Source organism: Lithohypha guttulata, assembly GCF_036872675.1.
Source record: "Lithohypha guttulata strain CCFEE 5908 chromosome Unknown scaffold_2, whole genome shotgun sequence".
Classification (NCBI taxonomy): domain Eukaryota; kingdom Fungi; phylum Ascomycota; class Eurotiomycetes; order Chaetothyriales; family Trichomeriaceae; genus Lithohypha; species Lithohypha guttulata.
In genome coordinates this window covers 3,669,498-3,685,747 of record NW_027042751.1, presented here as the reverse complement: position 1 = coordinate 3,685,747, position 16,250 = coordinate 3,669,498, and the positions used below count along the sequence as shown (strand labels likewise).

The window sequence follows — 16,250 nt, the reverse complement described above, 5'->3', positions numbered from 1 at the left end:
CAACGAAGAGCAAAATAAAGACGGCACACGGTCTCGATGCAGAAGAACTGATATTCTCTCTCCTTACCGAGACAAGGATGGGGAGACATCCCTGTATACTCTTGGTAATGCACTCGGGATGTAAGGCCAAGCAAACCAGAGACAATCGTTATTACTAGTCCGCTCGTGTTCCCTGTCTCAACCACAATACGGATTGTGGGGAGCAAGTTCTGCGATTCATCTGTACGTACTCAGCTGTATACGCTTTGCCTGACCCTTCTACTCTCTATATATACTTGCACGTGCTGTTCAGGGAGTACCGCAGTATAGGCAAGCATGATCAGAGACGAACAAGATTACGCGATGTGAAGACTGGCAAGCCCGCGTTGATCACCTCCCAGGAAACTGGTCACAACCTGGGGTTGTGGCGTTAGTACTAAAGCAACGAAGCTCAATTGCTAGCTCTTTAGGGGTGAATGATCCTCGAATCATTTCGCGTCAGGTTTCCTGTACCCCACCAAAAGCTGACATGGTATGGGCAATTACGCACCCAAAACGACTCGCAAAAGCACGCAATGGAGCTCGTTGGGTTTCGGTCCAGACTTGCCGCGGTCGGCTCCTCCACCATTTCTGTTCGGTCTTCGTGCTGCATTTGCAACTGCGTTGTCGTGACCTCTGGCTGGTCTTCAAATTCTCACCTGTTTGCAACCAACGACCGAATTCGCCCGTTCCCCTAGAGCTACTATACCTTATCATTATATTCATCAGCAACATGTCGATGTGTTGACACGGACGAGCTTCGAGAATGTTGGGCGACACGGCGATCACACAAAATTTCTGCCGATCAGTCTGAGAGCCTGCGACCCGAACACACGGACCACTAGATATGAGTCCGTTACCACAACTGCTGCGACGTTTACAAGATGCACCGGGCGATCAATCTCAGAAGCCATCCGACCCGAACGGGCTGGTGTTGGAAGCATGGGCGGAAGGGTTTATGATAGGATCGCTCATAATAATGACATGCATTACGTTGGCGAATATGAGGAGAGGCGTGTTGCTACACAAGTTGATTTTGATCGAGGTTCGCAACCACTATCCCTCTTTGTGCTTGGGTGAAACTCGGCTGACTGGAGGAAACAGTTAATATTCGGCTACTGGCAAGGCTTTTTTATTCTGTTCAACCCACCCATCTATGCGTGGTGGCTTTCTGCCGCGGCAATACCACTTAATATTTCTTGGTGGCTGCACAATGTTATCGCTTGGATGAAATTGAAACCGTTCTTGTCGCGCACGATCAGCAGGATCTTCATTGGGACAGTGATCTTGGTGATACCATATTGGATCACCGAGATCTATGCCAATTTTGCCTACTTTCATAACGTGAACGACCTTTTCTTGCGGACAAGGCCGTGGGAGGCATTATGTCGAGATCCTTGGTGGATTGCGGCTGCGCTGTTCTTGATTTACAACATCAAAACAAAATACGACCTGACGCTCACGCAGATTGTGAGAATATCCCCTCGCTTCGCCGTCATGTTGGCGGCAATGGCCCTTAGCATAATATTTATCATCTTGGACGTCTTGTCAGTGACAGAAGCCTTCTCGTCAGTCCTGCCGGTTGGTATTAACCCGTTCTGGAAGCTGTCGTTTGTCTTCAAGTGCTTGACAGACTCTGTGGTGCTAGATGACTTCAAAACAGCGTTGGATCGATTGCGAGCGTTCAAAATTAGCAGATTAGGGAGTTTTGCACTGGACAACAACGACCGACGTCAGAAGGAGCACCTCGAGACTGTGTACGACACAAATCACTGGTCGGAGCCACCACCAGGAGCACCACTCAGTCAGCTGCCCGATATGCCAATGACAATGAACCCCAGTTCAAAAGGATCAAGATGGAGAAGTGTCGACGCTTCTGCATCACACGTTGAGCAATTTCGACCCGACGTTGTGCGAACAGCTTCAAGAGACCGCGACATTGAAGAAAACGGTGTCAAGGTCATCGACCACGCCAGCAGGAGTCTAACCAGTGACCAAAGGAGATTGAACGATTCGGATAGTTGGCGAAGGCATTCCCTCGACACAGTTTCTGATGCCGATGTTGAGTACGCCGAGGCATGCCGTCAGGTGGCTAGCAACGATAAACGAACCAGTCCATCAAGCACGACCACAAGAAACGCGCAGTAAGAAGATATACTTCGGCGCTCAAGAAGAAGGGTTGACAGTGAATCTCGACAGTACTTGCTGAAGCAACGACTTGACGATGTTGGCGCTCTAATTAACAACGGTTGGATATGTAGGGTTTGTATGATTTGATGTCTGTATGAGATTGAGATACCCTGGGATGCACAGTTTGCCTGTTATAAGTAGTGTGTCAAGAGCCCTACTACATTGTTGTCGAAGTCACCTTACCTGTTCTACTAGTCTTTCCCTCGTGGTTCCGCATTCTTACAAGTAGTAGTACCTATTCGCCAGCCGCCTCGGGCAGTTTTCCAGGGGTCTCTCTTTCGTGTGGAGTAAAGTCGAGCGATCCACCTTCAACTAAAAGATGATTGGACGTGGGAAAGTCTACGCGGCGCGCAGTCTGCAGGTGCATCCACGCGTGGCATCCCCAAACATAGTCCAGATCGTGTTTCAGGTTCGTCGGTTCTTCATTCAGTCAGTATCAATCAACACTGTCGTATTGCATGCATCGGCGTTCTTGGTCATAACGGCAGGCATGTACTAAACCTTTGACACTCTTCTAACTCCCAGATGCAACGATAAGAGATGGAAGTCCTGCCGGTGGCTCCAGTAAATGGCAGTAATGGAGCCTCATCAGATATACCCGATTCCAGTCTGGTACTGGAATACATTGCAAGACTTATAGAGGCCAATCTTGGCACAGCACGACGTGAACTCGAGGCAGTCGGCAACTTTTTATCTCAAGCAAACAAAGAACAGTCCCTGGATCGTTGTGATCGCTTTGCTTGTGAACCCCAGGCCGCCCTCTTTGCTCAGAAGGATATACGGACAGATCAGGTTAATGGCCACAGCCACATTGCAGACGAGGCACCCGAATCCGAACACATATATTCGTTGACGTCTGAATTCATCTCCAGACCGACGACCATAGCCTCTATCGCCTTCCTCAAACGACCAGCACCTCTCGATGGCCACCGACCTATATCCTCCCAGATCTACCCGATCAACCTGCCGGGAACATTGTCGACCGGTCAGGACGATAATCAGTCAGAAAATGGCAAACCCTCAGCATTCGAGGTACTTCACACCATCATTCACAATGCACTCGGTCCCTATTTCGACGCTCATACCAGGAGTCAAGATCCCATCGGCCGCTCATGGTATGAAACCGATATGAAAACAGGCATACCGGGTGCAAAGAGACGGATGCAAGAACTAGAAAACAGTTTGCTCAGCCTACAGCAGAATACCGATGTGCCGTTAGTACGTTTACCTATGCACGAAGTAGTGGAGGTGGCGCTAGAGGAAGCACGAGAACAAGGTGTGCAACCGTCCTTGCAGCTACTTCCTGCTCATGTCATTGACAGCAACACGGTACAAAACAGCTTGATCAACCATCTCAACTCGTGGATCAGGGACATTCGCTCCGTCACTAGGTTGGCTGATGAAGCCGAAGTCGGTTCTGCTGCTCAAGAGATCAACTTTTGGCTTTCACTCGAGAGTGCTCTGAAGCGTATCGAAGATGAGCTTAACTCGGATGGAGTACAACTGACCTTGAACATACTAAAAGCCGGGAAGAGGCATCAAGCTCTTCTAGGTCTGAGCGAGGACACAGGGTTGAGGGGTGCGCTTGACAAGGTTAGGAATTACAACGTTCTAATGCGAGACTTTCCCTTGGACGAACTGTCTTCGGCAACCACACTCCAAAAAGTGATGGATGCTATGGTCTCTATCTTTGGTCATCTCAACAAGAAGCTGAGAATATGTCCCTATCCTGTCAAAAGAGCGTTGAAGCTGGTCGAAGGTATTTCACTCGACCTTAACACTCAGATTCATCGGATCATCGATGGACGCGCTCTGATGTCTATGTCATATCGAGACTTTCAAGTAACTCTCGCTACTATGACCCGGGTTTGGTCAGTGTGGGCGGATATGAAGAGAGATTTCATTCAGGTAGCCCGAGATGTGCAAAAGCGAAGGAACAACGAATTTACCCCCATCAAGGTCGTTGAACGTCATGACAAGACCAAAGAACGTCTAGAATACGTGGCCACCTTTCGGCAAAATCACGACCAGATGCAGAAGACTATCCACAATGTTCTAGGTCCACAGGGCAATAAGTTCACGGGGTTTAATGCCAATGTCAAGCCAATCCAGTCCATAGAAGAGCAGGACGACGCCGAGGCGCTTAGAGAAGTCACAGAAGCCTACGATGCGCTCAAAGAAGTCGACGTGTTGGACCTAACTCCTGGTGGCACGGAGCGCTGGAACAATGCTGAACAGCAGTACATCGAGCGTACTTCACGAATCGAGAACTCCATCATCACAAAGCTTCGTGACAGGCTGGCCACTGCAAAGTCTGCTAATGAAATGTTCCGTGTCTTCTCAAAGTTCAATGCCCTTCTAGTACGGCCAAAAATTCGTGGAGCCATCTCTGAGTATCAAACGCAACTTTTGGGTAATGTCAAGCGCGACATCGCTTCCTTACACGAGCGATTCAAGCAGCAATACAACGGATCAGAGGCCCAGTTAATGGCCCAGCTTCGAGACATACCTCCTGTGGCTGGTTCGATCATCTGGATTAGACAAATTGAAGCTCAGCTGGATGGTTACATGAGAAAAGTCGAAGCAGTCTTGGGGCAGGATTGGGCCATGCATGCCGATGGTGAAAAGCTACAGAATGAGAGTAAGCTGTTTCGCGGTAAATTAACCACTAGAGATATCTTCCAGACCTGGCTACAAAACGTACAGCTCTCGATGATTACGACTAACGGTCGTCTTTTCATCATCAGCAAGGTCCGTGGACCCAGTGGTTTGCTCGAACTTCATATCAATTTCGATGATCAGGTCGTAGCTCTCTTCAAAGAAGTTCGTAACCTGATCTGGCTTGGCTTCAACATCCCACACATGGTCTCGACAGTGGCAAGGGATGCACAAAGAATTTATCCTTTCGCCCTCAGCCTTATGGAAAGTGTAAAGACATATGTCTCGGTTATGGGTTCCCTTCAGGACGTCCCAAATACCTCTCAACTCATGTCAAATTATGTCAAAGATGCCCATACCCTCTTTTCAACTGGTATGTCACTTCGCTGGGAGACTTTCGTGCACGATTACGAGTATCATCAGAGACAGAAGCAAGCTCGGCCTGATGCTCTGTTAAAGAACACCGATCTGCTATTGAAAAATGAGAGCGCGCACACTCAATATATTCGTCAATTGTCTAATGCTGCAGCGACCCTACAGGAGAAACTGATCATACTCCGTAATACTGATAATGTTATACGGAAGGCACTCAGCGACCTACGATCCTGCCCATACGAGTCGAAAGTATTTCAGGACTTGGTCAGCACTATTCAAAATGCAGTAGACAAGCTCAACCTTGAAAACTTCGCAAACCTTGAGCATTGGGTCAGCAACCTTAACTCCGAGCTGGAAACTATCTTATGTGATCGTCTCAAGGAAGCTATGAGACACTGGACCACTTCCTTCACCACGGGTGAAAGCAGACAAACACCTCTTCACATTGATGATGGCGAGCAGGAAATCATCTATAGGCCTCACTTTCCAGCTACCGAGATGGATATCGGCATGAACAACCAGACAATCTTTGTCGAACCACCTCTCAACCATATAAAAGCCGTCTGGTTGCAGAACCTCGAATCATGGCTAGGTGTGTTATGCAGCTTACAACGTATCAAAGCAACGCGTTATCAAGTTTCTACTGTTTCCGCCATGCAGATGAACGTAGAATACTTCGAGGACCTAGCAATCGACTGTTTAGAACCGCTTGAGGCAGCATACGGTTCTGTCGAAAACAAAGTGGAAGAACTCTCAGCGTATCTGGAAGAATGGTATCGTTACCAATCTTTGTGGGACTTGCAGACAAATCAGTTGCAGGAGAAACTGGGCGATGAGCTCGACCTATGGCATCAGCTGATTCAAGAAATTCGTCATGTGAGGTCAACCTTTGATACTTCCGACGTTCGCAAGACGTTCGGGTTCGTGACGCTTAACTACGAGCAGGTACAGTCGAAAATCACACAAAAGTATGACCAATGGCAGCACGAAGTGACCACTAAGTTCGGAGCTACCTTGGAGAATCGTATGCGAGAAGTCTTTGCTGAGCTCAAGAGAGCTAGACATGATCTCGAAAACCAGTCCCTTGAGGCATCCTCGACGGCTCAGGCTGTAGCCTTCATCACCATCGTTCAACAGTGCAAGCGCAATGCGAATCTCTGGGAACCTGAAATCGAAGTCTTCCGACAAGGCCAAGTCACCTTGTCTAGACAGCGATATAATTTTGCTAGTGACTGGCTGTCTGCAAATCAGGTAGGTGACGAATGGGATTCTTTTCGGGAGATCCTGGCGCGAAAGAGCAGAGTTGTTGAAGAACAGACCGACGCCTTGAGAGCCAAGCTAGCCGCTGAGGACCGGTCTGTTAACGAGAAGATGCGCGAAATAGTTAGTCGATGGTTTGAGGAAAAGCCGATCTCAGGTGATATCCCACCTGAAGAGGCCACGAGCCTGCTGCGAAATTACCAGACCCGTCTTGAGAAATTGCAGACGGAAGCAGACACTGTTGCCAAAGCCAAAGAGGCATTGGCTCTTCCTTACAATCGCGATGATGATTTGGCTACTACGATCGAAGAAGTACAGGATTTCATCTCGTTGTGGGCGTCTCTTTCCTCAATATGGCAGCGCATCAACGAACTTCGAGAAACTTTATGGACAGGCGTACAACCGAGGAAGCTGCGTCAACAGCTCGAGGAGCTCTTCAAGTCTGCGAAAGAAATGCCTAGCAGATTGAGACAATACGCTGCTTTCGAGCATGTTCAAAAAGTCTTGCGGGACCTGCAAAAGAGCAATTCTATTCTATCGGACCTGAAGACTGATGCTATTCGTGAACGTCACTGGCTGAAAATATACAAAGCCTTACGTCCTGGAAAAAGATACTCCGAAGTGTCAATGACCCTCGGTGATGTTTGGGATCTCAGACCGACAGCAACCGAGAGCGTGATACGTGATATCATAGCTCAAGCTCAAGGCGAGCTTGCTCTTGAGGAGTTCGTTCGATCGGTTCGTGACACGTGGCAAAGCTATTCCCTTGACTTGGTCAATTACCAGAGTAAATTACGTCTGATCAGAGGCTGGGATGACCTCTTCACGAAATGCAGCGAAAATCTCAATTCTTTGCAGGCAATGAGACACTCGCCATATTACAAGGAGTTCGAGGATGAGGCTTCGACTTGGGAGGATAAGCTGAATCGTGTACATGTTCTCTTTGACGTGTGGATCGATGTGCAGCGGCAATGGGTCTACCTCGAAGGTGTCTTTTCGGGAAACAACGATATCAAACATCTCCTGCCTACCGAGTCTAGTCGCTTCTCGAACATCAATACCGAGTTCTACGCAGTCATGAAAAAGGTATACAAATCTCCGTTCGTGATGGACGTACTTGCTATACCTGGTGTGCAAAAATCGTTAGATCGTCTAGCGGAACTACTGAGCAAGATACAGAAGGCTCTGGGCGAGTACCTGGAACGAGAGCGTATATCGTTTCCACGCTTCTACTTTGTTGGTGATGAGGATCTTCTCGAAATTATTGGCAATAGCAATGATACCAGTCGAGTAGCCAAGCACTTCAAGAAAATGTTTGCTGGTATATCAGGGGTTGAGGTCAACGACGAGAACGCAATCATCGCCATCACTTCAAAAGAGGGTGAAAAGATTGATCTCAAGAAAGAGGTGTCGCTGATTAAGATACCTAAGATCAACGACTGGCTCAGTGCACTGGATATGAGTGCTAAGCTTACTCTAGCGGAGCTCTTGTTGGAAGCCATTGACGAGTTTAGACCTATCTTTGTTGCCGACAGTCTTAATTTCACAGCATTCGAACAGTATCTCGAAAGATATCCTGCTCAAATTGTTATTCTTGCAGCGCAAGTCGTCTGGACCAACCTCGTCACGCAGGCATTGGCGATGGCTGGCCATGGCCTGGACAAAGTCTTGCACTACGAGATTCAACTTCTAGACCTCCTTGCTGAAAGCGTTCTTCAAGAGCTGACTCCCTTGACCCGTAAGAAATGCGAACACTTCATCACCGAGGCAGTTCATCAGCGGGACTTAGTATCTAAGCTGATCAGATCTGAGGCTAATTCTCCGGGGCATTACACTTGGCTATTAACGATGCGCTACGTATTTAATAAGGATGCAGAGCCTCTGCAAAGACTGCATGTAGAGATGGCAAATGCACGACTTGAGTACGGCTACGAGTACCTTGGCGTGCCAGAACGTCTTGTCAGAACACCTCTGACGGACCGCTGTTTCTTGACTCTGACCCAAGCTCTTTGTCAGAAACTGGGTGGATCACCCTATGGACCTGCCGGTACAGGAAAAACAGAGTCTGTCAAAGCACTTGGTTTGCAGCTGGGACGTTTTACCTTGGTCTTCTGTTGTGACGACACTTTCGACTTCCAAGCTATGGGTAGGATATTTCTCGGTATATGTCAGGTTGGTGCCTGGGGATGTTTTGATGAGTTCAATCGTCTAGAGGAGCGCATATTGTCAGCGGTTTCACAGCAGATTCAAAATATTCAGATTGGCCTTCGCAACAGCACGAACGAGCAGAAGGCACAAGTCGAGCTCGTTGGTCGGCAATTCAAAGTCAACCAGAATACTGGCATCTTTATAACCATGAATCCTGGTTATGCTGGTCGTTCAAACCTGCCTGACAACCTGAAGAAGCTATTTCGTAGTGTGGCGATGTCCAAGCCTGATAAGGAGCTCATCGCTGAGGTCATGTTATTCTCGCAAGGCTTCAAGCAGGCTAAAGATATTTCAAAGCAGGTCGTCCCGTTCTTCGACCACTCGTCTCAGAAGTTATCGAAGCAGCCTCATTACGACTTCGGCCTGCGAGCGTTAAAGAGTGTACTTATCAGCTCTGGTAGTTTGAAGCGCACAAGACTCCAAAGCGGAGAGGATTCGCGTGGCGGAGATTCGATGCTAGAGCCCCAGATCCTGGTTCAAAGCATTCGAGAGACAGTCTCACCTAAACTCATTAAAGACGATGTCGCTCGTCTGGTGCAAGTCCAGGAAGAAGACTTCCCTGGAGTGGACTACATTCCTGCCGACATGGCTGAGCTGACAGCTGCCATACAGAAAGTCATGAAGGAGCGCCACCTGACTGTATCCGAAGCATGGATGACTAAGATTTTGCAGCTTTACCAAATTCAGAAGATTCACCATGGTGTGATGATGGTTGGTCAGTCAGCTTCTGGAAAGTCGGAGATTTGGAAAGTCCTGTTACAGGCCTTGCAAGAGGTGGAAAACGTTGAAGGCGTCTACCACGTCATTGATCCAAAGGTCATGTCTAAAGAAGCACTTTACGGCAATCTTGATAGCACAACGCGTGAGTGGACAGATGGTCTCTTCACAGCTACTTTGCGCAAGATTGTGGATAACTTACGTGGTGAAGATACCAAACGACACTGGATTGTCTTCGATGGTGATGTTGATCCTGAATGGGTAGAAAACCTCAACAGTGTACTGGACGATAACAAGCTACTGACCCTGCCTAATGGTGAGCGTCTCAATCTACCCCCAAATGTGCGAATCATGTTCGAAGTTGAAAGCCTGAAGTATGCTACGCTTGCCACAGTATCACGTTGTGGTATGGTTTGGTTCAGTGACGACACTGTTACAGCTGAGTTGATGATAGACCACTACTTAGCTAACTTTGCAAGTCGTGGATTCGATGACCTTGACGATGAACTCGGTTTAGGCTCTGATTCCGCTTCGAGAGCACAAAGCGCGCAAAGCTCGGTAGTGGAGGTTCTCCGCAATAACATTACTCGGGATGACTTCCTGCTCAAAGCACTTTCAGAAGCTCAGGGGTACAAGCACATCATGGAGTTCACAGCCGCCCGTGTTTTGGACAGTCTCTTTGGTCTCTTGAGGAAGACACTTCGCACCATCCTTCAGTACAACATGCATCATTCGGATTTTCCGCTGGACGACGATCAAATCGAAAGTTTTGTCTCAAAGAAACTGCTTATAGCTATTGTATGGTCATTCGTGGGTGATGCAGCGCTTCCTATCCGAAAACAATTTGGTGACTTCATCAGCAACATGACCAATGTCATGCTACCCACATTCAACGATGGTAACTCGCTGATCGACTACGATGTCGCTCTACCGCAAGCACAATGGGTATCGTGGCAGTCGCAGGTACCCACGATTGATGTCAACACGCACTCGATAACACAGACCGATGTCATCATTCCTACCATTGACACAGTACGGCATGAAGAAGTGCTTTATTCGTGGTTGGCTGAGCACAAGCCTTTGATGCTGTGTGGCCCTCCAGGTTCTGGTAAAACGATGACCTTGTTTAGTGCTCTTCGTAAGCTGCCAGACATGGAGGTTGTTGGACTCAACTTCTCGAGTGCTACCATGCCGGAATTGATTATCAAGACATTCGAGCAATATTGCGAATACAAAAAGACGCTCAATGGGCTTGTACTATCCCCAACCCAAATCGGTCGATGGCTCGTCATCTTCTGTGATGAGATCAATCTGCCAGCACCAGACAAATATGGTACACAGCGTGCTATCAGCTTCTTAAGACAGTTGATTGAACAAAATGGCTTTTGGCGCACGTCAGACAAGGCATGGGTATCTTTGGAACGAATACAATTCGTTGGTGCCTGCAATCCACCCGAAGACGCTGGGCGACATGTACTAGGAGCCAGATTCTTGCGTCATGCTCCTGTGGTAATGGTCGACTATCCTGGTGAGCTCTCTTTGAATCAGATCTACGGCACTTTCAACAATGCTGTGATGAAGGTGATTCCATCCCTGCGCGGCTATGCCGACGCACTCACAAAAGCGATGGTAGACTTCTACCTCGAGTCGCAGGCACGCTTTACTGCTGATATCCAGCCACATTACGTCTACTCACCTCGCGAGCTCACAAGATGGGTGCGTGGTGTGTACGAATCCATTGCACCATTGGAGCAGTTAAGCTTGGATGGTCTTGTTCGTATCTGGGCACACGAAGCATTAAGACTGTTTGCCGATCGGCTGGTCGAGCCTGCAGAACGTCAATGGACAAGTGATATGGTGAGAAAGATTGCGCTTGAGAACTTTCCAACAGCCGACATAGACAGTGCACTTCAAGGGCCAATCTTGTTTTCCAACTGGTTATCAAAGAACTATGTATCGGTCGACCAAGAACAGCTGCGGGATTTTGTCAAGGCACGTCTTCGAATCTTCTGCGAAGAGGAGGTAGATGTTCCACTTGTTCTCTCCAATGATGTGCTCGAACACGCTTTACGTATTGATCGAGTTTTCAGACAACCGCAAGGTCATCTTATATTGATTGGCACCAGTGGTAGTGGCAAGACTACCCTGTCACGTTTTGTTGCCTGGATGAATGGTCTCAAAGTCTTCCAGATAAAGGTTCATGGGAAGTACTCTGCAGAAGATTTCGATGACGATCTGCGACATGTCTTACGAGCATGTGGTACACGAAGCGAAAAGATATGCTTCATTATGGACGAGTCGAACGTCCTTGACTCTGGTTTCCTTGAACGAATGAACACTCTACTCGCCAATGGCGAGGTACCTGGCCTCTTCGAGGGCGACGAGTACTCCGCACTTATGACAGCCTGTAAAGATGGAGCACAACGACAAGGACTGCTGCTCGACTCTCAAGAAGAGCTTTACAAATGGTTCACGCAACAGATTGTACGCAATCTACACGTCGTTTTCACCATGAATCCACCTCAAGAAGGATTGTCCTCGAAAGCCGCGACAAGTCCTGCTCTTTTCAATCGATGCGTGTTAAACTGGATGGGTGACTGGTCCGATCAAGCTCTATTCCAAGTCGGGTATGAGTTGACTCAATCTATCGATCTTGATAAGCCCAACTTTACCGCCCCTGACACTATACCCATTGCCTATACAGGACTCTCGTTGCCTGCAAATCATCGTGACACGATCATCAACTCCATGGTGTTTGTACATAACTCGGTGCACAAGATCAATTTACTGCTCGAGAAGCAGCAGGGTGTCAAAACATATCTCACACCCCGCCATTACCTCGATTTCGTTGCACAGTTTGTCCGCCTATATCATGAGAAACGAGAAGATCTCGAAGATCAGCAAAGACATCTGAATGTCGGTCTAGAAAAGCTCAGAGACACTGTGGACAAAGTTCGCGACCTCCGAGCTAGTTTGGCAGAGAAGCAAAAGATACTAGAAGCCAAGAATATTGAGGCCAATGACAAGTTGCAGCGCATGGTTGCTAACCAGCAAGAGGCAGAGACGAAAAAGACTGCCTCACTAGAGGTCAAGAAAGCGCTCGCACTGCAAGATCAGGAGATTGCAGAGCGTAAAGAGATCGTGGAAGCTGATTTAGCTCTAGCAGAACCTGCAGTAGATGAGGCCAAACGCAGTGTCAGCAATATCAAGCGCCAACATCTCACTGAAGTACGATCAATGGCTAACCCACCTGCTGGTGTCAAACTTGCGCTAGACTCGGTCTGTGTACTTCTTGGTCACAAGGTGAATAACTGGAAAGATGTGCAGGCGATCGTACGAAGAGACGACTTCATTGCAAGCATTGTCAACTACAACAATCAAGATCAGATGACGGCGCCCCTCCGACATAAAATGAGAAATGAGTACTTGAACAACGATGACTTTACTTTCGAGAGGGTCAACAGGGCCAGCAAAGCCTGCGGTCCCCTTGTACAATGGGTCACGGCTCAAGTCAACTACTCCGAGATACTGGATCGTGTGGGTCCTCTTCGAGCTGAGGTGCATCAACTTGAAGAAACTGCAAACGAGACCAAAGCTCAAGCTAAGGCAACGGAAAACCTCATTCAGAGATTAGAGGAAAACATAGCTACTTACAAGACCGAATATGCTGCTCTCATCAGTGAAGTACAGGCTATCAAGGCTGAAATGAGCCAGGTTCAGGGCAAAGTCGACCGTAGTGTCAAGCTTTTGGACAGCTTGTCCTCTGAAAGAGTTCGTTGGGATGCTGCCAGCAAGTCCTTCGAAACACAGATCTCCACACTGGTCGGTGATGTGCTTGTTGCTTCAGCATTTTTGGCATATGGTGGACTCTACGACCAGCAATTCCGGAAGAACATGATTGATGACTGGCTGCATCAGCTCGAACGATCGAACATTGCTTGCAAATCCGACGCTTCTGTATCAGGCTACTTATCTACAGCAGACGAACGTCTCCAGTGGCAACGTCATTCATTACCTGCGGACGACTTGTGCATGGAGAATGCGCTTATGCTCAAGCGTTTCAATCGATATCCACTCATCATTGACCCTTCCAACCGGGTAATCGATTTCTTGAGACAAGAGCATGAAGGTCGCAAATTGACCGTTACCAGCTTCCTCGACGATGCCTTTATCAAACAGTTAGAAAGTGCTCTACGTTTCGGCAACCCAATCCTCATTCAAGATGCTGAATATCTCGACCCTATCTTGACACATGTATTGAACAAGGAGTACCAAAGAACTGGTGGTCGTGTATTGATTCAACTTGGCAAGCAGGAAATCGACTTCTCGCCCAGCTTCAAATTGTACTTGTCGACTCGTGATCCATCTGCGAACTTTGCACCAGACATTTGCAGTCGGACAACCTTCATCAATTTTACTGTCACCAAGAGCAGTTTACAGACGCAATCTTTGAATGAAGTTCTCAAGGCCGAACGTCCCGACGTAGACAAACGACGAACCAATCTTATCAAGATGCAAGGTGAATTCAATACGAATCTTCGACAACTCGAGAAGCGCCTCCTGCAAGCTCTGAACGAATCGAGAGGCAACATCTTGGACGATGACAACGTTATTCATACCCTGGAGACACTAAAGAAAGAGGCAGCCGTTATTTCGAAGAAGGTTGCCGAAACTCAAGGAGTTATGACTGAAGTCGAACGAATCACGCAGGAGTACAGTCGCATCGCAGGTGCCTGTAGCTCAATATTTGCGATATTGGAGTTGCTCTACCACATCAATCATGCTTATCGCTTTTCGCTGCAGTACTTTGTCGACATTTTCCACTTTGTTTTGCACGAGAATGCCAATCTCAAAGGTGTTACAGACTACAACAAGCGAAGCGAGATTATTCTCAAGGACATATTCGTCGAGACTTTCCAAAGGACCGCTATTTCGATGTACCAGAAGGACAAGATCACACTAGCGTTGCTTCTTGTGCGAGCATCGCCCTATAAATTCGACGAATCGCTTCTCGATCTTATCCTGTCTGCACCAGGAATTAGTGATGCCGATAAGGCTTTGAGTGCGATACGAAGCCTGCCTCCGTTCAAAGAGGTGACTGTTGGTGGCGAGGATGAGGTCTGGAAGCAATTTATGACCAACGAGCGAGCAGAAAACTACGTACCGAAGCTGTGGAATAGTGATCTCGACAGTATTGACCAATATCTGTCGAGGCTGTTGTTGATAAAAGTGGCTCGACCTGATCGGTTCTTACCAGCAGCAGAACAAGTCGTTGCTGCTGTGTTTGGAGCCGAGATATTCCAGGGCACGGACAATCTAGGCACGATTGTGGAGCAAGTCGCATCTGGAACCCCCATCGCATTGATGTCGAACCCAGGATTTGACGCAAGTTACAAGGTTGATACATTGGTGGAACGAAGCAATGCTGGATGTGCTAATGTAGCCATGGGATCCGAGGAGGGCGTGGCGTCGGCGGACAAAGCTATTGCAAGCGCCACTGCTAATGGTACGTGGGTTCTTGTCAAGAACGTTCACCTTGCTCCACATTGGCTGCAAAGTCTTGAAAAGAGATTGTCATCGCTAAGGCCTCACGAAGAGTTTCGATTATTCCTGTCGATGGAAGCCACGTCAAAGATACCAGTCAATCTCATTCGGGCAGCACGAACATTGGTATTCGAGCAGCCTGCGGGCATTCGAGCCAATATGAAGGATACACTCAGTGTGCTCGCTGATCGTGGCAACAAGGCGCCAACAGAGAAGGGACGATTGTATTTGTTGTTGTGTTTTTTGCATGCCGTGCTGCAAGAACGACTACGATATGCACCAACACTCGGATGGAAAGGACTCTGGGAGTTCAACGACAGCGACTACGAGTGCTGCGCATTCATCATCGATTCATGGATCGAACATATTGCTCAAGGGCGATCGAATGTGGCACCCACCAAGCTTCCATGGGATCTCATTCGGACCATGATCACAGAGATGTATGGAGGAAAGATTGACGACGAAGGTGACTTCAAATTGTTGAATGGACTCGTAAACCAGGTGTTTGATGCAGCTGCATACGAGGAAGACCACGAACTGGTATCAGAGCCTGACGGACAAGGACTGAAAGTACCACCAGGCACTAGCATGAAAGACTTTGTTGGGTGGGTCAATGGCTTGCCAGAACGAGAACCGCCTTCTTATTTGGGCTTACCTGTTGATGCAGAGAAGCTACTACTGGTTGGACACGGTGAACAAGTGGTGAAAAGTCTAGCGAAGATTACTGATATGCTCGAGGAGGGCGAGCAATTGATGCTCGAGAACGGCGCATAGGAGCAAGGATAGACGTGGGAAGAGGCGTGTCGGAGGCAAGCCAGCAAACTGCGATTTTTTTGTGGCGTCGAATGAATAGGCGTCTGAGTTGTTTTGATACCCCATGAGTTGTGCGTTGACGTACACTGTAGACTTCGCTTCATTGTATAGCTAGATAGCAAGTGTATAAATGCAACAGAAAATAATAGACTACGATAGCGAAACGCTCCTATGGTAAGATTTCTCAGGAGCAGGTCTTTCTGTGGTGGTGCCTAATCGTATTGCTGGGGGTTGAAATCGATCGTATTGAGTGCGTCAAGGCAGAAAACTAGGCGGCCAACCACTGAGGCGCTAACCCCAACTCCCGCACCTGGCCATAGGGTAACTGGTATTAAATCATGTTTTTACGATTCCCTCGCCGCACTTTCCTTCTGCGCGTCATTGCATGAGTCGCTGATGCGGAGAATGCTTTCCAACGGCAGTCAGCACGTCTCGGGGCGTATCATATTGAGGAAGCCGTAACACCT

The 16,250-nt window shown here is 48.1% G+C and overlaps 2 protein-coding genes across 2 annotated transcripts; both read left to right on the top strand.

The window, feature by feature from the left end:
• Positions 1–865: 865 nt before the first annotated feature.
• Positions 866–2,166, top strand: LTR64_003455 (uncharacterized protein; the record flags this gene model as incomplete). The annotated part of the gene is made up of 2 exons (XM_064897811.1): positions 866–1,063; positions 1,123–2,166. The coding sequence occupies 2 exons, from the start codon at positions 866–868 to the stop codon at positions 2,164–2,166; spliced, it is 1,242 nt and encodes a 413-aa protein (XP_064756761.1).
• Positions 2,167–2,748: 582 nt separating this feature from the next.
• On the top strand, positions 2,749–15,744 carry DYN1 (dynein heavy chain; the record flags this gene model as incomplete). Its single annotated transcript, XM_064897810.1, has 2 exons — positions 2,749–2,782; positions 2,849–15,744. The coding sequence occupies 2 exons, from the start codon at positions 2,749–2,751 to the stop codon at positions 15,742–15,744; spliced, it is 12,930 nt and encodes a 4,309-aa protein (XP_064756760.1).
• Between the last annotated feature and the right edge of the window lie 506 nt (positions 15,745–16,250).